The sequence below is a fragment of the Aulonocara stuartgranti genome (genome assembly GCF_965226115.1).
Source record: "Aulonocara stuartgranti genome assembly, chromosome: 17".
In the NCBI taxonomy this organism is placed as follows: Eukaryota; Metazoa; Chordata; class Actinopteri; order Cichliformes; family Cichlidae; genus Aulonocara; species Aulonocara stuartgranti.
Genome location: NC_138953.1, coordinates 17,831,596 through 17,858,285, shown reverse-complemented (window position 1 = coordinate 17,858,285; position 26,690 = coordinate 17,831,596). Strand labels below are relative to the sequence as shown.

Genomic DNA, 26,690 nt, shown 5'->3' with positions numbered 1-26,690 from the left:
CACAATAATATGCTATATACAAATGGTTAAAATGTTGAGTAGAATTATAATTGTTAACAATAATATTTGATTATCTACAGAGCAAACAGTGGAAGTGATGAACATGTATTTTTAGACAGTGTTTATCCTGTTTGGATATTGTACAGTTTGACTGCTAAAGATAACGACCTGCAATAGCACTCCGTCCTGCTGTTGAAGGACTCAGGTCCTCCACAGTCTCATGCAGCGAATAGCAGGTGTTGTCCATAATCGACATTAGCTTAGCCAACAACTGCCTTCTCTGTGGGATCTATCTAGGGGACTATCCAGGACTGAGCTACTCTCTTTAGGTAACCATCTTCTGTAGGTTTGTAAAAATTACAGGAAAAAAAAAAATCACACTTCCTGTTTTGTGTGGAATGAAAAAGCCTAAGATGGTTGTAGTGGTAATGAAGATAAATATGAGCAAGGAATTCAGTGCATATGGGGACTTTATTTGTTTTGGGGATTAGACCCAAACCTTTGCTTTCTTTCCTCTTGTTAATTTTAGTTCAAAAACTGTCTAAATGCTGTTTTTCTGTTTCAGAATTGGCCTTTAGGAGTAACATAAAAGCACAATCAGTCCTCATGGAGTAAAGCTATTGATCTATTACCCCTTACCTGACACAAATATATAAATGTTTTAAATTATGACAATTTGAGTGATAAAATTCTGCATAATTATTAAACTAATTACAAATTATATATATATATATATATATATATATATATATATATATATATATATATATTTAAATAGATATAGATAGATAGAGATAGAGATATAGATAGAGATATATATATATATATATATATATATATATATATATATATATAGATATATTATTAGCCATCGGCAGGCCATATTACACACTATCCAAGCCAGAATTACGCAGTGCTACTACTACTGTACAGCTATCTAGCTAATCTTAGTAAGCTGAAAAAGAAAAGTTAGCTATACATTTTCACTTTATCAGCTAACAGGTACTTAATTAGCAGGGCAGGGGTCTGACTTGAAACTGGAAAAACAGCATTATCTTTGACTACAAGTTCAAATAATTCAAAACTTGCCAATCCCAAGGTTTTAGCTATAGAGCCTATGCTGAACAATAGCCATATCTAGTGGCTCTAATAATATGCATAGTTTAAAAAGTGACCATTATGTATATATTGTATTACATATACCTAAAATTGTCAACTAGGTTACAGAGAGAGGGGAGAGAGCATTTCTCTTTTCTAAACGGGTGAAAGTCACCGGCCTTCCAGGTCCCTGAACTGCTTCCATGTTTCGTATTCTAAAATATGTGACCCTGAGAAACTTTAAACAAATAGTTATTATTAAAATATTTAATCGAAAATTTATGACATTCTTTTTCTGTTATATCCGTGAAAGCAAGGCCAGGGGTGTTTATAATGTGCCTTTTTGTATGTTGTCCAGCAGAAAACAAAAAACCTGTATAAGGTAGATTTACTTCAGGCCTGTTCAATCATACTGCATCAGATTTTATTAGGTGCAGTTTTTTGTGCTTCAAAACCCCGCTCAAGTATTGTACTAACATTCGAAGTATTGAGCCCTTTTATAATGGGCGTGTCTAACCTATATTTCATACTAACATGTTTATAGCTGTAGCTCACATGTTTAATTGTTAAATATTTTTATTTTAAGTACTGAAACAGTGAAGGTAAGTTGAATAATTATTATTTTCATTCAACTAATGTTCGATAAAGGTCAGTGAACAAGGATGCAGTTTATTAAAGCAACGTAGATCTTAGTTTAAAACAACTAGTTGAAGTCATAGCTTTCTTTCTATTTCACATAGTAATATTTATAATACAGGAATATCTGAATCAGTAACTAAGAAGTTAAACTAACTAAATTTAGGAAAACGCTGTGGGACTTCGTGCCTGGACAGTTTCTTCCATCAGCCCTAGTGTGTTTGCAGACACTGAGAAAACCTCGGGCTAATGAAAACATGTCCGCAGAAACTAGGTGTTTATGCATGAGATGTCTGCAGAAACATGTTATCTCGCTGTTTAACCTCATTGTTTGTGGTGTTTGTGTATTTTTAAAGCATTTACAATAAGAAATTGCAGGGCAAAGAGACGGAGCAGTGCGTCGAAGAGAGGTTTAAGTCCGCCTCAAGCAAACTGTAGATGAACAGTAAACGTCTACAATGCTTCTTTGTAAAGAGCAAGTTCTCCGCTATCGTATCGGTTTAAGTTCATGCTTCAGTTTCTCATTTAAATGTGATTTTAAAGCCGTTTTTGGTGACGAAAAAACACAACTATCTGCGCCCTCCCGCCGCGGACACGAGCAGCAGGCTGGGTTGAGTCTCCATGGTTCTCATGATGCGTTTAGGTTCCTGTTTCTTTCGGAAATTCCAATTTAGCTGTGTAATTATATTATTGGTCTCTACACATTTAGGTTAAAGCTCTATCATGAAAACAAGACGAACTGTATGTCTTTGGGAGAGCATGCAAACTCCATACATCCCAGCCTGATGGTGGAATTGAACACAGTTCTTGCTGTGAGGCAACAGTCCTAAACACTGTGCCACAGTGTGTTCCCGGTGCCAGAATAACAGGATTCAGCCCCATAAAACCAACCCTGACAGAGTTACAGGTCAGTGCCCAAAACCGGTAACATGCAAAAGAAGAAATGTCTCACTTGTGGTGTGGTGGTCAGAGGAGTTATGATTAAATTTGAGACAATGACATCCAGAAGAGTTTAACCTTGAGGAAATATAATTATGAAATATAATTATGTGTTTAAACAAACTCACCAAAAGGCGGCAAAAGTTTGAAAATACGCCCAAGGTGCTGTAAAACAAAAGTAGCGTGAAAAAAAACACAAAAATAAAAACAAAACAAGAAAATAAAAAATCACGAAAGAATAATAGGACTAGGTTCAATGCTCACAGTCATACAGCAAAAACTACTAAAATCTACTCCAGGCATACAATATTAAAATTTCTCCCATACACACGCTTTAAAAGAAAAAAAAAAAGTTAGTGAATAGTGATATACCCACCACTTGATAACTGTCAGCTGCACCGGTGATGGTCATTGTAACGCTTAATTTTAGCTTCAAACACTCAAAAAGAAATTCCAATGTTTTCATGAAGGGCAACTATTAGTGGACAGATGATGGTCGATTCGATAAATTCAGAAATTGTCAGGTGTAACTGTCCCAATCCTGGGTCTGGTGACCCAGTGTTTGTATTTTTGGTTTAGTATTCTTTGATTATTGTTATTCATGATTTTGGTTTTCCGTCCCTTAGTGTTTATCTCACCTGTGCATAGTCTCTGTTCCTGTGTCTACTCTGTGCCTTTCCTTTGTCCAGTGTTTCATCTAGTCACTCTTGTCTCTGTATTCCCTGTCTCCCCAGTCACTTTGTTAAGCTTCGGTCTTAAGTCTGAGTTTTGGTCTGTGTGTTTCTCTTTTTATTTTGATAGTTCCTTGTCCTGTGTTCAGTGTATTCAGTTTTTCTTCCTCCGTAACTTGTTATGTAAGATTAGCCCAGCTGTATTTCCCTCCTGTTTCCCATTCCCTCATTTTGACCTTGTTTTATTTAGGCCTTGTGTTTTGCTCTGTTCGTTGTTGTATGTTTCTCTGTTTTACTCCTGTGTTAATCATTCTAGTTAACTCCTGGCTCCAAATTTCTCTGTTTAGTGTTTTTCAAGCTCCCTAGTTTTTGTTTCCCATTTAGGTTAAGTTTTGTATTTTTGTCGCTTGGATGTTTACAGCAAATAAAGCAGCCTCTTTGAGTTTATCCCCATGTGTGCCTTGAGTCCTACACTTGGGTCCACATCCTGCCTGCCACATCAATAACCCTGACAGAAATTTTCAATTAATAATCCCATGAAACAGTGGTGTTACTGGTTACAGTTTAAAATCTTTAAGATGTTAAGCCTTCTCAGATTCTGGAATTTATTTTTTTGGTACAAAAATGATTTCAAGAAAATAAAATACAATAAAGTAATTTTGTTTGGAGTCAAAATAGACCAGAAATAAAAGATGCTGAAGGAGAGACTACTAGGTGCTCAGAACTATAAACATGCCAAAGTTTTTTTTTTTTCTAGAAGCCAGTGCTGGTTTTAAACCTTAGTATTTCTTTTATGCCAGTGGTTTGTATTGGTCAAAATAAATTTTCATTGTCATTCACAGAGAGAAGGGAAGTCATGCTTGTGTGGAGGAGCAGCTGTGCTGCTGTGTTTTGTGTCAGGATGTCCTGAAGAATCCAGTCTCTACCAGCTGTGGACACTGGTTCTGCAGACAGTGCTTCACCTCATACTGGGACCAGGCTGCTTCATCGGGAGACTCCCCCTGTCCCCATTGTGGAGAAAAATCCAGTATCAGAGCTCGACTCCAGACTACCAGTCAGAGTAGCTGTGAACAAAGTAAGTCTGAACCTCTGTGTGCTGTTGGACTAATTTCTGAAAGCTGGATTTCTTGTTGATTTGTTTAAGTATTAGAGATATTTTTATGTTCTTTAGTTTCACAGTTTTTTTTTTCTTTTTTCCAGCAATTGCAGGTTTGCAGGAGGTTTTAGATGAACATAAGATCAGTTTGAAGAGGAGATATGAACATGTGAGTGAAGGAACTGATGAAAAACGAAATGGAATTCTTCTCAACAACATCTACACTGAGCTCTACATCACAAAGGGACAGTGTGAAGAGATTCATAACCAACATGAGGAGAGGCAGCTGGAGATAGCTTCCAAAAAGAAGACTCTTGATGACACTCCAATCAGATGCCAAGACATTTTTGAAGCCGTATGTGACCAACAGAGACCAATTAGAGTGGTTCTGACAAATGGCGTAGCTGGCATTGGAAAAACCTTCTTAGTGCAGAAGTTCACTCTGGACTGGTCAGAGGGTTTGGAGAACCAAGACATCAGTGTGGTGATTCTGCTTTCATTCAGGGAGCTGAACCTGATCAGAGATGAGCAGTACAGTCTTCTAGAGCTGCTCCATATTTTTCATCCAGCATTACAGAAGGTCACAGCAGAGAAGCTCGCTGTCTGTAAACTTTTGTTCATATTTGACGGCCTGGATGAAACCAGACTTTCATTGGATTTCATCAACAGAAAGCTTGTGTCTAATGTCACACAGCAGTCATCAGTCAGTTTCCTGCTGACAAATCTCATCGAGGGGAATCTGCTTCCCTCTGCTCTCATATGGATAACTTCTCGACCTGCAGCAGCCAATCAGATCCCTCCTGATTATATTGACAGGATGACAGAAGTACGAGGCTTCACTGACACCCAGAAGGAGGAGTACTTCAGAAGGAGATTCAATGATGAAGAGCTGTCCAGCAGAATCATCTCCCACATGAAGACATCCAGGAGCCTCCACATTATGTGTACAATCCCAGTCTTCTGCTGGATCACTGCTGCAGTTCTGGAGCACATGTTGACTACAGAGCAGAGAGGAGAGCTGCCCAAGACCCTGACTGACATGTACTCACATTTCCTGCTGGTCCAGACAAAGAGGAAGAAGAACAAGTACCTCGAGGGACGTGAGACAAGTCCACAGGAGCTGATGGAGGCTGACAGGGATGTTCTCCTGAAGCTCGGGAGGCTGGCCTTTGAACAAATGGAGAAAGGAAACATCCTGTACTACCAAGAAGACTTGGAGCAGTGTGGTCTGAGTGTCACAGAGGCCTCAGTGTACTCAGGAGTTTGTACAGAGATCTTCAAAAGAGAGTGTGTGATCTTCCAGAAACCAGTCTACTGCTTTGTTCATCTCAGCATCCAGGAGTTTCTGGCTGCTGTCTACATGTTCCACTGTTACAACAACAAAAAGACAGAGGTGCTGCAGGACTTCCAGGAAAAAGACATCTCATCTTTGGATGTCTTTTTGAATAGAATCATGGAGAAATCTCTTAAAAGTGAAACTGGCCACCTGGACCTGTTTGTTCGCTTCCTTCATGGCCTGTGTTTGGAGTCCAACCAACAACTTTTAAAAGGCCTAATGGGTCAGACAGACAATATTCCAGAACACATTGAGCTAATCATCATTAACTTGAAGAAGATGAACATACTTAATGTTTCTCCTGACAGAAGCATCAACATCTTCCACTGTCTGATAGAGATGAACGACGTCTTAGTATATCAAGAAATCCAAAAGTTCCTGAAGTCTGAGAACAGATCAGAGAACCTCTCTGAGATTCACTGCTCAGCTCTGGCCTACATTCTGCAGATGTCAGATGAGGTTCTGGATGAGTTGGACCTGGAGAAGTACAACACAACAAAGGAGGGACATTTAAGACTGATTCCAGCTGTGAGAAACAGCAGAAAGGCTCTGTGAGTCCAGATGTGATTGTAAATCAGTTTACATTAGTTGTATAGTTTATCAGATATTCTCACTACAATATTCCCAATGTTATTCTTATACTTTTACACTTTTCTTCTTACTTCCCATACATTACATTTCAGTTTGATCTTCTCATACATCTGGAGCTGATTCAAAAACTGTGAAAATATTTATTTATAATGAAAGATTATTCTAATTATTTCATTTTGTCAGTAGCTTAAAATTTTTGAAGCCGTTACTGAGTGTCGCAGTTATTTGGTTTCAGTAATATAAATGAAATCAGTAAAGTTATTCAGTAAAATCAGCTCAAGAGCAATATTTTTATAAAACTTGTAAGAACCAATATGAGACACCATGAACTACTGATCATGTGAGATCAGTAGTTCATGATCTAACAACATCTTTCTGATTACATTATGTTGAAAAATATTCAGCCCTACTGAATTATTAATTGTGTTTGTGCTGAACAAATTTTTCAGAAGTTAAAAATAATGCTGGGAAGCATTATTTAAGGAAGTAAGCACAGTCATATGTCATCCACATTGAAATATTTCATTATGTTTATATTTAATGAAGTTCAGGTCTGATACTGTTGAGTTATTAGTTTTATTCCTATACCACGCGACAACAGATTCTAAATGTTTCAATTGTGGATTTGAAGCTGAAGCAGTGGGTGAGTGCTTATCCCATTCATATGCAGATTAGGAATGAATGGGAAATCTCTCTCCTAGGCTGGGTAGGGCACACTCTACGCAAACCTCCAACCAACATCATAAAGCAGGCTGGAACCCCCAAAGCAAGCGAAAGAGAGGCTGCCCAAGAAACATCTGGCGAACTATTGTTTAATGTCAGCCAGATCAGGTTAGCTGAACCACTGGTGTCATAAAGCAAAATGCCAAACAGAAACTGCTTCTTATTAAATTTAGGGAGTAATCTAAAGTGTCTTCTTTATAATAACATGTTTTCTCCTCTACATCACAGACTTTGTAAAGCTTGGCTCTCAGAGACTCACTTTGAAATTTTGGGCTCAGCTCTGATGTCCAACCCCTCCCATCTGACAGAGCTGGACCTGAGCTTCACCCCCCTGCATATTTTGAGTGGAAACAACTCTTTGCAGCATTCAGCAATGAAACCATTGCTTGCTGGTCTGGAGAGTCCACACTGTAGACTGGAGACTTTGAGGTCTGTTCAGTTAAACTTTTCTTTCTAGGATATTAAAGTTGCTGGAACTATTAAATAATCCCATTATAACATAAATTAGTCTAAGTCTGTTAGCCTCAACCAACTAACCAACCCAGTGATGTAACATTCTGTACTGACTGAAGATGGCGCTAAATATGTTTCGAGCACTTTAAATTTAAGCACTCTTAAATCCAGCTTCACAGACAGTGTCACATTTATGTCACCTTTTGAATGCAGGGCTCAATGGTGTAAATTAGCCTATATATGTGTAGTGTTTCAGTGCCCTTCAAGGTTAAGCAATAGTCCAAAGAAGGAGAACACTTTGTCACAGTGTGCAGTCGTGTTTAGGTAGACGCTAACTTGTTTAATGCATTTCTAAAGCATCACTGACATGTTTTGGTCAGTTAAAACTGTTCTTACCTTTGCCAAATCTTTATATTTTGCTGTACTTGAATCCTTCGTTGTAGAGGAACTAAACACAAGTAACAATTTTATTAGATATATATTGGTAAAACTTTTGCTGCTACTATTCTTCTGTAGTTTTATAGTAGAACTGTGTTGAATGAGCTACTTACATTGACCTTTACTGAGAAAACTTTTATTCCGTCTATTTTATTTTTGTAGTGAATTATATCCTGCTGCTACTGCATGTACTGGTTATAGAATTATTTTTAATAACAGAGAGAGAGAGACCCACAGATTTTGTATTTTGGAGAGAGTGGGCCTCTGTGCACATTAACTGTGTAGATCTTAGAAAAAAGGATTATAGATATTGACACTGCTGGTCCTCAGACTTTCAAAACAATCATATAGCTGCTGCAGGTATTGCCACACATAATGCGCAGCCACTAGCCAGATCTCAACCACTGGGAGTCCCAACTCCTCCTCCTGGAGCATATCTGGTTTCTGCTATGAACACGTGTATTTATTCCACTGCAGTGAGAGGCACCCAATCAGTGCTTTTTGGTGACAAGAGGCACTGATTGATGCCAGATACGACTTTAAAAGCTTTCACATCCCCCAGTAACTCAGTTATTATTGCTGGCTCTTTTACCTAGTGCTAAAAGTGATTTGTCTCAAATTATTGCAAAATATTGTGATTAAGGAAATTTTGTTATTCTTTATTCAGACTGAAGTGCTGCAGGTTGACAGAGACTGCATGTGCTGCTCTGGTCTCTGCTCTAAAGTCCAACCCATCCCATCTGAGAAATCTGGACCTGAGCAAAAATGATGTGCAGGATTTAGGAGTGAAACACATTTGTGTTTTTTTGGAGAGTCCACACTGTAAAGTGGAGACGCTGAGGTCAGTTGCCTGTTAGCATTCTCTTAGAATTTATGATTAATATGAAGTTGTTTCTATTCTAGGAGTATATTGTTTAGTCTTTTGGGTATAGTATTATTTTCCTCTCCTTCTGAATTCTGTTTTCCATGTTTCTAGCTCTTATTTCCTTGTTTGATTATAATAGTTTCCTTTCGTGTGTAATCTCTCCTAGTTTTATCTTTGTGTTTTGTCCTTAGCATCTTCGGTGTGAAGTCAGTTTTGTCTTCATATTTGTTTTCCCTTTCTGTCTTTCTCTTTCTGTTCCTGTGTTTTCTTATTTCTTGTCTTATTTTGTGAGTCCCTCATCTCATGTGCTTTGTGTTCAGTTTTGCTTCCCCTTGTCTCATCATTTAGATTCTGTTCACCTGTGTCTTATTTTCCCCAGCTGTGTCCTTTCTCGCTAACTATGTCTTGTGTTTATTTAAACACCCAGTTTTCCTCAGATCCTTCTTTCATTCTCCCACATGCTGTGTATTCCTGTTGGGTCCCTTTAGTCTCTAGTTTTGGTTTTGGTTTTCTATGAGTTCCAGCAATTGACCTGTCTTTTGAGTTTGCTTGTTGTCTCTGGAGTCATGCTTATTGGGGCCTAAATCTCCCTGCCACACAGTGAACAAACATGGATACGAATGTTTCATGCACAAATCTTTAATTTATCAATATTTTCATAGTTTAATTGGTTTGTTCTTTAGGAAAATAGTCCCCCTGACCTTGCATATGAACAAATGACAGCCTTACTGCTTTTTCAATTTAAACATGATGAACGAGCCATCACTACTGTTACTAATAATAACAACAATGATTACAATTATTATTTTTATTCCCTTTGGTCATTGTTTACTATTTTCCAAAACACCATATGCCATTAAATGAAAAATAAAAGGAATGTAAAGAAAATAAAATGCAATTGTGGTGACCCACTAGAGGACTCCACTTACACCCAAGCTGAGAGGAAGGATTCTGCTGTGTTTGGGCGCAATATGCTCAGTTCATGTTTGGAGGTGAAAAAAGTTGGAATGTAAAACCAGAGCTCCTGTGTCGTGTGTCACATGCCTCCATACAATCACTAAGGGAATGACCACTCTTCAAAGGAAAAAATGAATTAAATTGAATTGAATGAAATCAAACATTTCCCAATATACAAATGTGGCAAGAACAAAACAGGCCAATACACAGGTTTCAATGATCCAACAGTAATTTTGCATGGTAACAAACTTCTTCAGCAGGTTAAAACATTTCCAACATTTCCAAGCAAATATTATTAAATGAGGCCACTGACGGGAACAGCAGACATCTCAGTGCTTAACTCATCATTTATAAAGCATTAGTTCTCCTTAGGATGTATTTTATAAACACATAAAACATAAATGTTATTCTTGATTAATGAACTTATATATAACATGTTCATGGTATCATAAGTGATTAACAAAGTATTTAGATGCATGCACACACACACAAATGTTTGCAGCTGAGAATAAATATTTCTATGTTCTGTATCTCTTTGTGCTTTGTCTATGTCATTTTCCTGTTGTGGACATAGCTTAGACTTGTTTGAGTCTTAAGGTACTTTAATTTTCATTTTTAAATTCTTTTCTAAAGAGAAAGCACATTATTCCTATATTGGCTTCTCTTCATTTACTCCCTGTTAAATCTAAATTTAAAATTGTTCTCATCACATACAAGGGCAAGAATGAGCAGGCTCCATCGTATCTTAACGACCCTATATTACCATATCATCACATTAGAGCACTCTAATGGTGTGTGTGTGTGTGTGTGTGTGTGTGTGTGTGTGTGTGTGTGTGTGTGTGTGTGTGTGTGTGTGTGTGTACTTTGTTAATCAGTTATTGAGACTTTCTAAATGATAACGCCAACACATTATATATAAGCTTATTAATCAAAAGTAAACATTTATATCTGTATTTATAAATGACATATTAAGGAGAAGTAATGCTTTAAAACTGAATTAGGCACTTGCTAATGCTTTACTAATATTTAATAGTGTTTGACTTCACAAAACTGTTTAAACATTGATATTGATTCTTCAGATCACTGACAGAAAGACAACAGTTTCTTCTTTTATTCTTTATGCAGCTTGAGTAACTGCAGTTTGTCGGAAATCAGCTGTGCTGCTTTGGTCTCTGCTCTGAAGTCCAACCCGTCCCATCTGAAACATCTGGACTTAAGGGAAAACAACCTGCAGGATTCAGCCATGAAAGAGCTGTCTGATCTTGTGAAGTGTCCACACTCCAGACTGGAGGATCTGAAGTAGGTAGAGGTTTCGGTCCAATTGCTTTCAGCAGTACCGTTTCAATTCAGGGTTGCTTTCTTTGAAGAACCCAGTCTATGTAAGCTGGGTGCTTCAAACACCACAACCACTGAGAAAGCCAGAAGTGAGCAGCTATTAAATGATGATTTAGCCTATAAAGTGCTGCTCAGGTTCCCTTTCAACCATGACACTACCCACTAGAAGCATTTTGTACTTCAGTGTCATACAGAAATGACAGCATAATCTTAATTTTTTTTAATTTGACTTACTTTTACTGAGATGTTTCATAGGTATGTGGTGTATCAGAGGCTGATTCTCCTTCACCCAAACATGCCATATCATAACTGCCCTAAGTCAAATAGAAAAAACGTTAAACCAGGCTGATTTTTGCCACATGGGTCTAACAGGACAGAGAAGATACAAACATATAGCATCCTTATAAAACAGAGGTCACTAACAGGCGGACCGCGGTCCAGATCCAGACCCACAAGGTGTCCCATACAGGCCAGGACCTACAGCCAAAACAGAAGTTTATGATTAAACACCTGGCGTGGTGAAAAATGGAAAAAATGGAACGTAAAAAAAAGAACAAAGGGTGAATACCTGACAAAGTGCTTGTGCAATAATGAAGCTTTCAGGATTCAGCATTTCATTTTCACTGTGGAATTGAGTGAAATCTACAGTGGAAACAGACTTCATGCTAAAGGTCTCTGTAGTGAGACTCTGAAGTGTATGAGCTTCGGGATTAGCAGGTTCACTCCAACATGTTAACATAGGGCACGAGAGGAAGACAACTGTGTTACACAGCTGTTCCAGTGCCTCGCTTTTTATACTGGATGTGCTAAATCACTGACTTGGGTATTATTTATTTCTTCTCTCTACAGATGGAAGTGATGGTAAGATGGGGTGTATGCTGAGAGAGGATAAGTTATTTTCTGATGATCCCGAGAAGCTGAGATTCCAGAAACTTGTATGTAGAGACAGTCTGCCAGGGCATGTTACTGTGCGCTCCTTTGCCCAAACAGTTCCACTGTCAGAAACAATTCACAGTACACTATCATCCCTGTGTGTCGTCTGGATCAGAGCATCATTTGTGGATCTGGACTGCTCTGTCTTTTACATACTTTTTGCCGACACATTGGGACACCAATCCTTCTGCTCCAATAGAGACACAAAAGCTCTGGGTTTGAGTAATTGAAAACCAAAATTTACACTGAAATGCAAAATTTTAATCTTTAAATTATACCAGTGTTTATTTCTCCTCTGTATCAAATTAATTAAATTGATGCAGATTATTTAAACTGCCATATATTCTAGGATACTGACACTTAGAAGTAATTATAAGGGGAAAAATTGTGTTAACCAAAGGCCAAATTGTGTCTTTACACTTGTAGTGTAAAATAAATTTTGTTGCGATTTTAAAGTTGTAAGCTTAAATCTGTTTTAAGCCCTGAAATCTTCAGATGGATGTCTGCTCTTGAAGCTATGATGGCTCAAAAATGTAAGAATAAAAACGAAGTACCAAATTTAGACCCCTCCTTTTGTACTTGGATTGCCTGTGACTCTGAAAAGATAAAAGTATCACATGCCTTCATTAAATATTATATTACTCTATAAATACATCAGTTGATTTTGACAGGATCAGGTGGGAGCTTTTCTTCCTGTTGCAAACAGGAAGCACCAACAGAACAAAAAAAGGTTAAATTCCACCTGTAATAACTCACAGCCTATTTTCACCAGCATAGATCAAAAGAATAACACTTATTTAAACTCGCAAATAACTTGTTCTATCACAGTTGTGAAACTTTCTATAAATACTTGTTGGTATGTTGAAAACCAACCAATGTTATAGTGAGACCTGCAAAGCTATATTTAAAAGCCATGATATTCTTTTGGAGAGTTTCTGCCAAGATGCCTAAACCCATTCAGCCAAAGAATCATAGCAACAAAGCTGAATGCATTTTACTGACCGTTCTCAAGTTTATCAGCTAATGTTCAAGTCAAGTCAAGTAGCTTTATTGTCATTCCAAACATGTGTGCTGGTACAGTACACAGTGAAACGAGACAACGTTCCTCCAAGACTGTTGTGCTACATATGGCATATAACAGACAATCAACACAGAACTACATAAATTGCAATGTGCAAAAATGGCACAAAAAAAAAAAACGAAACAAAGACAGTTCAACACCAGACAGAAGAGAACAATATAGACACAAGACAGTGCAGATACAAGACACAACAGTGCAATAGAAATGTGCAAAAGACTGAGTATTGTGCAAAAAGTCACTTGGTGTATGAAGGTGTGTGTGTGTAAGTGCTTGGTAGTGACGTGTATGATCTCTCTGCGGTAGAGTATCAATTCCTGTGCCTGTTACAACACACAGAGGTGTTTGTGTGAAGCCAATTTAATTAAAACTAATAGATAACGCCTTATTTCATATCATCATGTGCTGTATCTGAAGCATACTCTCTGTTTATTCATAATAATAAAAATAATAATAATAATAATAATACATTTTATTTGAATGTGCCTTTCAGAACATACAAGGACAGTGTACACATCAGAGAAATAAAAAGCAAGCATAAAAGCAGGCGGTTTACAAAATCACAAAGGATAAAATAGATTTAAAATAGCGGAATGGAGAAGGCTATGTGGGATAAGTTATTTTGAACAGGTGAGTTTTGAGTCTAGACTTAAAGAGAGAAAAGCAAGTGATATTTCTTATATCAGGAAGTAGGGAATTCCAAAGTCGAGGCGCAGAGCAGCTGAAAGCCCTGCTCCCCATAGCGGCAAGACGGGGAGAGGGAACAGAGAGAGAAAGCAAAGAAAAGGATCTAAGGGATGGTGATCTGAATCAAATCAGAGGGGAGAGCTGATGAATAGCTTTAAATGTATACAAAAGTATTTTAAAATTAATGCAATATTTGACCGGGACCCATTGAAGCTGCTGCAGGACAGGGGTGATATGGTGAATAGAAGGGGTCCTGGTTATAATACGGGCAGTGGAGTTCTGGACACGTTGAAGCTTATGGATGGAAAAGGAGTGAATTGTGGTAATCAATCTGAGAAGTAACAAGGTTATGAACAAGAATGGCAGTAGCATGTGGAGTGAGAAAAGTTCAGAGACAATTAATGTTACACAATTAGAAATATGCAGACCGAGTGACATTATTGATATGCGAATTAAAAGGTAAAGTACTGTCGAGGATAACACTAAAACTTTTTCACACATGGAGAAACGGAGACCGGTGAGTTATTGATAGTAATAGAAAAGCTATTAGTTCTAGATAAGGTTGATTTAGAGCCTACCAGAAGAAGCTCTGATTTGTTACTGTTAAGAAAGAAGAGAACCATGAGTTGAGTTCATTTAAACAGAGGGTGAGGGAGGATGGGGGAAGAGCAGAATCAGGTTTAGTGGACCGATAAGCTGGGTGACATCAGCATGACAGTGAATCTGAATATTATATTTATGAAAAATGTGTCCACACAAAGAAGGTAGATAATGAAAACAATGGGCCCCAGGAAAGGGTTTAAAAGTAAAGGATTTAAGTCGAATAATAATACTTTGCGATCAGATAAGTATGATTTAAACCAGGCTAGTGGAGTATGAGAGAGACCAATGGAGATTAACCTACTAAGGACAATGGAGTAAGAGAGAGTGTCGAAAGCAGCACTCAGATTGAGGAGAATAAGAATGGAAAGTAAATTGGAGTCAGCTGCCATAAGAAGATCATTGGTTATTTTCATGCACTGCCTTTAGGGATTTGCCAGCTTGCTTAGTTTGTAGCCGACTCGCTAGCAGCACGGCCTCTTTACCTGGCCCTCCAGCACTTTCCATCGTATTGTGTCAGATGTTTACTTACTCCTTGGCCTCCTTTAGCAGTAATTATACGTGTAATAAATGTAGCTTGTTTGCAGCTCTGGAGGCCAAAATCATTGAATTAGACCCTCGGCTTCGCACCCTTGAAAAACACATAGCTAGCCAGGCCCCTGTAGCCAGTGTAGCCAAAGGTAGCATAGGCCATTAGTTTTCCCCTGGCAGATTGTCCCAAGCAGCCAGGTATGCCATCCTTATACAACTACTGGAAGACACTGAAAATCTGCACTGAAAACCTTGTGATTGTTTTGGTTTCTAGCCGATTGCTGTGGTAGCCCGTATCAGGGCTACAAGCATTGCAAGAGCTTGGTCCGCATAGGTGGCAGTAAGTTTGAATGGTTTCTGGTGAACATTGTCTGTGAAGGAAAAACAGATAAAAATAAACTTGGGTCTATCATTATCATGAAAAATACCCTGAAAAATACATGGAATTTTTTTTTTTCTAGAAAATTACCATGGAATTGCACAGTACTTAAAATTAATTAGATAATATTTAAAATTATTTTAAATAAAGTCTGCATTTCATTCCCTGTAAAATATCAGGAAGTAAGGCAATGTTAAATGACTTCATAAAATGGCCCAACCTTGGAACGCACAAGGTACAGTGTTAAAAGGGTAAATATTGTATGTTCTTCTGGATAATTACCAGGTAATTACAAAGTATGTGAAATTACTTAGTGTAAATTTTTTCATTGTTTCCTCTAAATTTCAGATAAAAATATGTTGAAATTACATGTAATTACAGGGTACTTTTGCCCTTAGTTTTGAGTTGTATTATAAAGTGTCACCTAAAAAAGCTTTACTATTAGCACAGACACATCAAGGTAGCACTCTGTATCACTTTAATCATAACAGGCTGAATGTCAAGTTCTTTAATAATGAGAGCTTGGGTGACTTCGATCTCTCAATCCCACCTCTGAAAAGAGACGTACAAACTCTGGGAAGTGTTTGAATAGGACAATGTTTTTATTCTGTTTACTCAGACACGGCACTGGACTAAAACCATGAGCTTCTTTTTCTTTTAGATATTATCTTCGATGAACACAAGCTGTAACAAACAAAAGTGATAGTTGTCATAAATGTCTCTAATTTTTACACTTTCTTTTATCACTTCATCTCTGCTCCAAATGCATGCATGTTCTAACGACTTTAGAAAAATATCATGGGATGTTAATTGAACATACAACACTACAAACTCTCATGGAAATAATTTTAAAAATAAGAAATTACAGAACAATTACAACACATGTGCACTATTAACACTTATAATAATAAATTCCTCAAAAATATGTTCATCCTTTCCCCCTCAGCCCGTCCCCTGCACCCTAAATACAAAGCAGAGGTTGTCCTTACAAAACAAAGGAAAGCATAGAGAAGTCACTTGCATAAGTCACATTAAACTTGCGCAGACATGGATGACTGAAGTTGTAAAGGTGCTGCAAGCAGGGTTGGCCATTTGGATCCTCATTCTGACGAGTCAAACAAGTCAAGCTTTGACAGTAAGAACCCAATACCAGCTGCTCTTTACTTCTGGAGCAAGAGAAAAATGTTGTCTTCTGTGCTCTTACTTCCATATATTTTTTTATTCCATACATGGCGTAGAAATGAAAAATCCAACATTTCAACACATCCCTAAAATTCAGCCAGAGAGAGAAATATTTCCCCAAAGAAGAATGAGAGGTTTCAGTTTGTTTCGTAAGAAAATTGTTTTCTTTGTATCAAAACGGGAACAAACTGATGGTGTTTCACCTCTGCAATGATGAGGCTTTAAGACTTGGTGTGTACGGCACATCATGATGAGTCACACAGATTCAAAGAACTTTTTTTGTATACCAAAATCTACAAGCAGATATTCAACATTCATCAGGGTCCCAGCAGACAGCACACTGTAAAAACGATAACTAGCAATTGTTGATTTCACTAAAGTTTTTAAATTAAACTGACTTAGAAATAAAACTTTCCATTTACAACCTAAAAAAGCTTGTCTACCCAACAAATTTCTTTCATTGTTGTCCTAACTAAGATTTTCTAGACAGCATAACAAAGATTATCAACTTTTGAGCAGAGTTTCTGAGTCAAGTTGGGAACCAGTGGGAAACCCCGTAGATGACTGGCACATGTGGTCTGAACAAGTTTGAACTAAACCAAACGGACTTTCAACTGAGCCTGAGCAGACCTGAGCTGTGTGATAGTGGTTTACCATGTGTTCTAGACTAAAAACCTCCTAAGAAAATTTGAACCATCGTGGCTAGATTTGGATGTAAAATGCAATTTTTCGACCATTGAGGATTTTCACTTCTGCAGTTGGAGTGTATAATTCTTTTGGACAGGTGCTGGAGCTGCCGACCATTTACCCTAGGAGGTAAGCTAACTACATGTGTTATTAAGATTTTCTACAAGCGCCTAGGCTGCATCCTCCTGAGGACCCGGGAGGATTGAACTAGTAAAACACTGAAAAAGGCCAACAATAGCATTTTTAAGTTATCTAAGTGACTTAATTGACCCCCCCTCCCCCTTGGCTAGCTATCGAGCTGGTGGGTAACAGACGTCTCCGAAAACGTCGGAGCACTTTTGCAAGTATATGTTGTCTTAATAAACTGAACAGATATTAGCAATTTACACAGCTACATTAACGCCTGAAAATATCTTAAAAGTTTGTTTTGTGACCCAGAAAGAGTAATATTAAAACTAATTCCACAGGTAGAATTTGCACATGCGCAATAAGGATCGGGGAGTCCGATCCGTAACTTTTTTTTCTCGTTTTTTTTCTACATTATATTGAAATGTTTCAATATTGCAAACATTTTAAGAGATGCTTATTATAAGGAGGACTTATTTCTCGGACACATTTAGAGGAGTCCACTATGAATTTGGGCAGCCTTCGTCGCGCCGCTGTGTCGTAATCGGGCTACAAGCAGCCTCTGAAGGTTTTAGCTCAGAGTAGTGGCCAGCGCAAAAAGTAATGTTTAATGTTAAACACTCTGATATTTAGACAGACATCACTAAATGACGGTATCTCACGCTGGCTTTTTACAGCACTTCTGCCATGGTAAAACTTATTAGCTTATTACCCGTTTTGTAACCAGTTTCAATGTTATCTTTGCATGAAAACGTTATGTTAACATTGACAACAAACTGGGCCAAGCACGCGTTGTCATGGAGACGCTTTCATGGGTCGGTGTAGGATATGTGCGCCAATTATATGACAGTGATATAAGTAACTTGCATATTGTCTAATATTGTTTTTTCACTTTTTCAATAGTCACCGTTTATCCGGTGCAGCACTGTTACTTTAAAGTAATGTTTAAAGCTGACTTGACAGTTTGTCAGCTGGTGTAAGATTGCCTAATGTACTGTAAGTTAATTGTCACAAGCAAATTAAAGTTGTACTTCATGCTCTGTATTATAAGATTGCTACATTTTCAGAGCTTTTTACATAATGGGGAAGGAGACAATATTTAAGGAATGATTGTGTGTTGTTGATGTATACTGTGTTACAGATAGTATTATTTTTTCTATAGTTATTGCATTTTTTTATCATAGTAACAAAAAAATGTTTGAATTCAAGCTTGCATTTATGTTACATGTCATGTATGTTATCAATCATATACTTGATATAGTAGACAAGTGGTCATATGTAAGTTAATATGATTCCACATTTCAGTGTGAACATAATATGTATTTGCATATTGATACTGTTTTTTGTGGAGGGTGTTTCTATTCCTGTGCAAAATGTGTATTCATGAGAGATTTTTGAAGTAGGTTTTGCGGTTGATAACACAGTCAGGCATATAACATGGTGCAGACTGTACAAGGCAGCTACCCAGAAATTTTCTGTGCTGAATAAATGACAATATTTTGGTTATTGTCTTGTTTAGATATCTGAAGAATTTCATCGGATCACAAGCAAAGACCTCCTGGGGACGTTCAATGCATCCCTCGACAAATTTGTGCCTGGCCTGCTGAAACTATACCAGTCTAAGAAGGGAGGTCTTGGTGAGGAGATGGAAGACCTCTTGGATAAACTTGATGAACAGGTAAGTGCTCCTTTACCTGACATTTTTAGAAGAGAGTATACCTTTGTCATAACAGAAAAAAATGTTGGCTTCAGCCAAAACACATCAATGGAAATTAATGTCATCAGTCATTACTTTGTTTTTATTTGGCGGTATTTTATTTAATTTGTAAAAAGAAAGTAAAATTGTTAAAATGGTGTTTTGTTTTTTTAAGTTTTACATGTTGCTGGGCCTGATCTGTATTTTATTTTTACTATAAGAGTTCTAATTGCTATGAGATGTTTTTAAAAGATGATTTAATCCAAAATGGAAATGTCCACGTCCTCAGTGCAGTCCAGATAATTTTATGGTGAGGATTGCAGTTGTCATAACTCTTGCTGCTTTTTTTTCTGCTGAGGAGCACCTGGGCATTGTTAGTGGGTGTTCAACAGCAGAAAATATTTTTGTACAAAACTCATCACAAGGTTGGTTGGTGAAAGATATTGTGCCGGTAATTAAAGGAAAATAAGCTTTTTCTTTTTAAAACCTCCATGAGTCAAATGAGCATCATGGTATAGAGGTTAAAGTTAAGATTTTTAGAAATGTATTTTGTCTTTAATTTTTCTTAGCTTTCAATAATTCATATTTTACTTTTCTTCTCTTCAGGACAGTGACATTTTGGAACCAGTGTTGAACGGTGCATCAGTTACCATCCTCACCATCCTGCAAGATGACGATGCCGATACGTCTGTGCGAGAACATGCTGTTGTGTTGGAAGCCCATATGGAAAAGATATATATAAATCGTATAAAGTTTGTATCTGTCTTGTGTGAAACTTGTATGAAAAGCATATAAGTGTGAAAACAGATATAAGATCCCTTGAAAAATTATATAATGAAACTTGTATGTTTTGGATACTTACTAAAACAATGTATGAAAGTAATGAGAAAGTGGCCACTTTCATGAGTAAATCATGTAAGCCTTATATGATTTACTCATGAAAGTGGCCACTTTCATGAGTAATCACATATAAGTTTTTACTATTTCTTTTCCATATGGGAGGGGACATCGTGCTACATAACATTCCAGACCTCTCTACTGCCTTGGCATACCTCTTTGGCCTTCTGTATGCCCTCAACATTGATTATCCAAAGCAGATGAGTTTACCTTTGAAGCAATTCAGGGCATCCTTTTTGAACTCGGTGGCTCTCGATGCTCACAGCGCATAAGGTCTCTAAAAACAAAGCTTTTGCTGTGACTGTTAATGGGGAAGCCAGACATGAGTTTAACTTGTTCTTAAACATGTTCAAGTGCATTGTAGAGTCATGTAAAAAAAAAAAAAACAGTAGTTCAACCCCTTTCCCTCTATATAATCGTTCACCTGTTACAAAGAGTTGCATATTTAGTGTTTGAACTGTTAAAATTAATTAGGAATAAGTGAAGGAAAGAGGGAGGAAAGGAAGAAGGGAGAAAAGAAGGAACAGTCAAAACAGAATGGTTCATTTTGACCTGGTCGGTCAATATGAAGGTGAAGTGGATAAGTGATTATTTGAAATGTAAATATTAGTCAGATGAATCTGTATTATTGAGAATCTATGGTGAAATTTTGTTTTGTAGGATTTTAAAAGATTTGTTATAGTGTTTTTCACTCCACCTGAAGCATGGAACTGGTATTTTACCTGATAGTTCGCTGTTCATTGATGGTAACATTTCTAATAACTTTTGACTTCTGTAGTTCATCATAGTAAGCCCATGTAAAATGTCAATGTCTGGGTACAAAGGCAATTGTTTGTTGCACTACCCTATTTAGTGTGCAATAGTTAAGTTAAGCTTTTACAGGACAGTCAGGGTGTGAACGTGAATGACTAAGCTGCTGGACACTTTTCTTTTTTCTGGACTCTGGAATTTTAATGTCTCTGCTGGGGTGCTCAAAGCACCCTAAAGAAACTGGCAACACGTTTTTTTCTGTTTGTTTGCTTTTTTACAGAAATTCACCCCACTGCCCATGACCTTCTGAAATATACTGAAAGCACTGTTGAAAAAAATAAATACGTTTTTACATAACATTCAGTTGTGCTTTGTTTTATTCTATATCTGTTTGTGTTTTTTCAAGTACGATAACAGCATAAATTTTTCTTTATTAATATTGGTAAATTTTCAACTCACTGGAGTAAGAATTGTGTGATTATTCAACAAGAATATCTGTGTTTGGTGAATTTAGGAATAAATGGCCTTGGAGGGAATAATTGTATGTTAATTCAACAGGAATATCTTTGTTTGGTGAAGGCAGAAATACATGGCATTGAAACCAGAATTTCTTTGTTAGACTTACAGGATTATCCTAATTAGGTGAACAAGTAGATCCAAGTTGGCAGAACATGAAAATATTAGTTAAGTCAACTACAGTTGGCAGAAGTTGAGAAAACTCAAAAATCTCTTGCATCATGTTGCCTTGAAATTTTAAGTTTTCTCAACTTTTTCTTTTTTACAGTGCATCAACACCACTCTGAACCTAAGAACTCATTAATGAAATGAACCCTAAACCCTTTTTAAACCTTTAAAACCACACATTGAAGGTTTTTGGAGTAGATAATAACAATAAATTATTATTGACAGAGACAGACAAATAAAAAAATCTGGAGTGCTCTAAAAATATTCCATAAGACAGGAAATGTTTTCTTATTCTCCCTTTTTTTTCTTATTGATTCAGCATTTTTGAGAAATAAACTTAATCCAACTTCACCTCACAGAAACATGTGAAAATAATTTTCTAAAAGCTTAAAGATGTTGCAACTATGTTGACAGCACATGTGAGCTTTGATGTTGCTGATGTGACGATACAAGAAAACCCAAAGACTGCCATGAAAGTATGAGATCATCCATCAGTGGACTGACATATCATGTTAGCATTTTAGCTGCTGTCATGTTGTTGTTGTTTTTTGGTTCCAGAAGTGATTGTATTTGGCTACTATGTTGGTTCTAAGTTATCAACTAATGATAAGTCTGCATCCACAGACAGTAGAGGAGCATTACACAGACACGGATACCTGTTAAGTAGTTCTCAGAACATTCCAAATAAAATCCTAGAATTTCACCAGAACTGGAGCTCCACCTTCCTGGACCGTCTGTTAGTACAGTAACCTCATAGAAGCCCTGTTATTCATCACAAGATGTCATTAAAAATGCTCCAAAAGGCTCCAACAGCACAAACACTGTCCAGAGGTCCAGTTCAGGGACTCCAGTTAGCTGAGGTGAAACCTAGTATACATGTGTGTGGCCATCTGCATGTCAGTGAGAGAGACCACACCCCTAATTATACAGTCTATAACTCACCTGTTTAATACAGTTTTTAATCAGGTAAGTTATAAAAACATTTTCCCCACATACAGGTATAATGAAGGGGGAAATATCTACAGAGACAAACAGTTTGCGTATCAGGCTGTAAACATGTTTATTTCTGCTGTAAAGTTTTAACATGCGAGTCTGTGGGTACTGACTCACTGCTGCCTGCTGGACATTTCAGGAAATGCAGCTTTCAGGCTGTCAGTGTGACCATGCCCGCACTCAGAAGAGGGAGACCAAAAGACTGATCATAGATTACTTCTGGATGTTTGGTTGAATTTTTTACTTCAGTCTCCATTTAATGTGATTCAGGCAACAAATTTACTTGGCTGAGTTGAAGAAGCTCGATCATTTCACGTGTCTCTGTGAGATAAGCATGTGAAAGCTACACAGGCAGCTAACACTGGATTTTATACTCATTGCTCTTCTTTCCATACTACAAAATCACTTTTTTGGTCATTTTTACATCAAACAATGGGATCTGTTAATTTGTACTTTAGATAAATAATATTTGTTAAAATCTTTAACCAAAAAGTAAAACAGAGGTTGTTGATGGAAACACCAACAGCAAAAAAAAAGCACTTTTTTTGCTGTTGTGGTTGTTTTTGTGGGTAACTGGTGGTTTGCCCATTTTCTGTTTAAACTGTGGTTCCAGCTGTCAGCTCAGAGTCAGAGCTGTAAATCTGTTTCCCGTCACCTAACCCAACACTCAGGTGAACAATGAGAAAAAAAACATCAGGCAACAAGTGCATCAAATCAGTCTGCAAGATTTACAATACACATCACTGCCAGACCCAGTGCAACAACAGAAAGATTCTCTTATCACAAATTGACATCAACATTTGCACGATGGCGGTTTGGTGTTTCTGTACAGCAGAGAGGAAGGCAGTCAGAAAGGTCAGCTAGAAAACTCATATTTACAGAATAAGTACTAGAACCCGAACTGCTCACACCACCAGCCAGATGTGCATGCAGAGGAGCGTCCTGGCTTACATGGAAACACACGGGTCCGTGGACAGGAACGCACAGATACTGAGCATGCTCACTGTTTTCCTCATCCTCTTCTTCTTCATGACAGCTGCAAATATAAATCGTTCACATCTTTTCAGAAGAAAAGCCCCGCCCACTGTCTGTGGCTAACACATGTTCAGGGCTGTAGCCAGCAGATCACAAACTACTGATGTGGGGTAAAAGGAAATATATCATTATTTCAAAAAATGAAAACAAGAATAAAAAGATAATTAAAAATCGAACAAATAAAATCCATGAAATGAAATTTAAAAAAAAAAAGATAATTTCCCTGTTGTAGCACGTACACCTCAAGATAAACTTTCCCATTCACCAACACTAATAAATAATAATAACAAAAAATATGATGACTGAAAGAAAATAACGTGAAAATAATAATAATAATAATAATAATAATAATGCATTACATGATATATTTCATCACTGGGTGCAGGCTGTAAATATCTGCTGTCCCACCCATGATAGGACAAACGCTGAAGTCTTTAGCGACAAACAGCCTCCACCCAGGACAAATATGTACTTATAAAAGAGACTCAGAAGACTGCAAAACAAATGGCGAGTCCCAACCTTCAACATGTCCTCAGAACATTTTCTACAAACACAGAGGGTCTGTCAGGTTCAGAAGTGTGACAGTGTGATGATAAACCCTCCGTCACCATCCGTCTCATCCTGGTTTCTACTGGGACAGGTTTAGTCTAACTTAGCACAAAGACTGCAAGCCCAGCTAACTGAATTCCAGTGATTGGAGATAAAGTTCAAATCAGCTGAGGACCTCTGAGCCTAAACTAAACGCTGTGTCTGATGCTTTATGTATTTTCTACATTATCTTTCAAAGGAGTACGGTAGACCTAATATGAAAGTAATGCAGGTAATTTAAAAGGTTAAAGCTTGATTAAAACACAAGTCTGGTTAGCTCAGATTAAGCTTCTGGCTCTAAAGTCCACCTCCAGACAGTCAAATTCAGCTAAATGGACTAGTAACTGACTAAGAGGATTCAACATATAATGAATGTGAAGCGTTGACCCCAGCTGCCAGTCTCTGTGCTAAACATATTTCAGAATGATCCAATGGTGTCTTAGTGCTGGCTCGCTAAGCCACCATTCAGGACAAAGATACGTTGGTGGTGGTGATGTCCTCTCAGCAAGAAGCAGAGATCCACCTTCAGTCAGGCGGCTGCTATTTTGCCAGCGGAAAAATCCTCCCAGAAGAAAAAGAGAGAACAATAAACAACTACAGTCCAAATCAGAGTCAGTTTTAGTGTGACCTGTAGACCTGCTTCTCCACGGCAGGTCTGAAGCATTTAAGCTAACCCATCACTTCCATTGTGGACACATGATGCAGCTACCAAAGCCTACTCTGAGTCTGGTGTGGTTCAAGCTGTAGACCGCCAACGCCTGCCGTCTTCCAGCGCAGTGGGTGGTAGTGTGGGAGGGTCTTTTTGGGGCCTAAAGTGCAGACACCCGCACAATGTTGGCCTGGGAGTAGTCAGTGGAGCTGGTAGATTCATCACCTTCAGGGGTGGTGCCAGGTGGCGTGGGCATGCTGATGATAGCGGAGGTGATGTAGGGTTGGTCACAGTTTAAAGGAACCGTCTCCTCAAATTTGGCATTGAGACTGGATCGACTGGAACGACTAGAGAGAGGCAAAGGAGAGATACTTAGTACTTAGTCTTCACAAGCAAAGGTGAATTTTGAGCAGTTCAAATGGACTTTAGTTCAACTTCCTGTCATGTGTTTCAGTTGTAAACACATCAATTCATCTCAGTTCCCTTTTAGTACTGCTGACTTCTCCACTCCTATGTTGGCCCATCCCATGCTTCTCAGTCTCAGTTTAAACATTTAATATGTTTTTTATGTTCTGTTGTGAAGAAAATTTGGGTTTATAAGAATGTAAATGTAAATGATTTTACATTAAAATTCAAATTATATTTTATCATCTGAATTATATATTTTTTTTATCTAAATCAAGGTTAAAGAATTACATCTCTTGCTCAGTTCTTTTTTTCTGCACCAATTTTAAGTCATTTATACTAATTTTACAACTGAGGTATACAAAAAGGTTTGGATTTGTCAGTACTGAATTTTAATACTTGACGTTTTACTCAGATTGATTGATGAACACGACCTTTGTGTAAAAGTGCAGATCATGTAAACCTAATTCCAGAAGCTCTAAAAGAAAGGATAGAGCCTCCTCTACATCATCCAATGCTTCCAGTAAAGATAGCTCACATGCCTGTACTGACAGCTCTAAAATGCCCTCATTCCTGAAAACTCCTCAAACGCACCAAAATTTCCAAAATAAACTCAACCTCTAATACTTGGAATCCTGAAACTTGCATAAAGACCACTTTAAAATCTATAAAAACATTTAACTAAAATGACCTTTTCTAAAAGTACTTTTGGTATCTCTAGCAGGATCAAATCCTCTAAAAATAATGTCACTAGCTGAGCCCACGTCCTTATTTTAGGTGTGACAGTGTTTTAGTAGATAAAGGTGAATGGCTTGGACGTGAATTGAGTTGCGGTTTGGGGAAGGCCTCGAAGGGGACGGCGGCTTCCAGGCCTAGCGGGTCCCCATGTACTAAATAGAAGTGAAGTTAAAGAATATAAAAGGGGAGGGAGGAGGCTGGGGCATGTAAATTTATTTATTTATTTATTTATTTAGGACAGTGCATGTTAATGAACATAAATGTAAAAAAAAAATTTACATGAATGTAAACATACCAGATTATAGCCAAGGGCTAATTTCCATCTGTTGTCCTTAAGCATAAAAATAGAGAATGAACAGCTTGTAGAACTGGGGGAACATATATAGATAAGAATCCGAAGGAGCGTGTTTGGAGGCGTGGTCCTGCTCCTGAAATTCCGATGCTTTATCTCCAATTAAATCCACTTCCATACATCTAGAACCTTTGCAAGAGTGTCTGTTTTTTTTCCTTTAACCTGATGGACCCCAAAGGGTTTTCTGAGTTTCCTGTTCGAAAATAAAATGCCAACAATTGAGTATTTCTCTGCAATTACAAACTCTGTGTATACAATCTTGGTATCAAAATTTCATCAGAGGTGTAAATATTGCAGCAGATATTACTGTGTCAAAGTTACTGAGACTGGAACACAGAAAATGTAAGTAGATTTTATCCTCACCGAATTTTTTTTATTTATTTTGTAGCATATAACCATTTTAAAATGTGACTCCGTTCATATTTCATTCCAGAAATTCAGTAACCAACATATAAACATCATATGTGCAAAGATTTATGTTTCTAAAGTGAAACAGTGAAATGGAATACAAGCATGCTGATCCACACAGGTATGCACACAGGTGTACACACGGGTGTTCACA

At 37.5% G+C, this 26,690-nt stretch overlaps 2 protein-coding genes and 1 long non-coding RNA gene across 3 annotated transcripts in view; 1 reads left to right on the top strand and 2 right to left on the bottom strand.

The window, feature by feature from the left end:
- Positions 1–26,690, bottom strand: part of LOC309691790 — a 301,080-nt gene that overhangs the window by 14,660 nt on the left and 259,730 nt on the right. The window lies entirely within an intron of this gene.
- On the top strand, positions 607–12,629 carry LOC309693048 (NLR family CARD domain-containing protein 3-like; the record flags this gene model as incomplete). Its single annotated transcript, XM_082512028.1, has 7 exons — positions 607–611; positions 4,187–4,419; positions 4,545–6,327; positions 7,319–7,519; positions 8,649–8,822; positions 10,929–11,102; positions 11,988–12,629. 7 exons carry the CDS (start codon positions 607–609, stop codon positions 11,995–11,997), a joined length of 2,580 nt encoding a protein of 859 aa, XP_082368154.1. The 3' UTR covers positions 11,998–12,629.
- Positions 21,060–26,690, bottom strand: part of LOC309691772 (A-type voltage-gated potassium channel KCND2-like) — a 101,756-nt gene continuing 96,125 nt past the window's right edge. Inside the window, exon 5 of the mRNA XM_082509709.1 lies at positions 21,060–24,980. Within this exon, the coding sequence (XP_082365835.1) occupies positions 24,794–24,980 (187 nt within the window). The 3' untranslated portion in view covers positions 21,060–24,793. The remainder of the gene's footprint in view (positions 24,981–26,690) is intronic.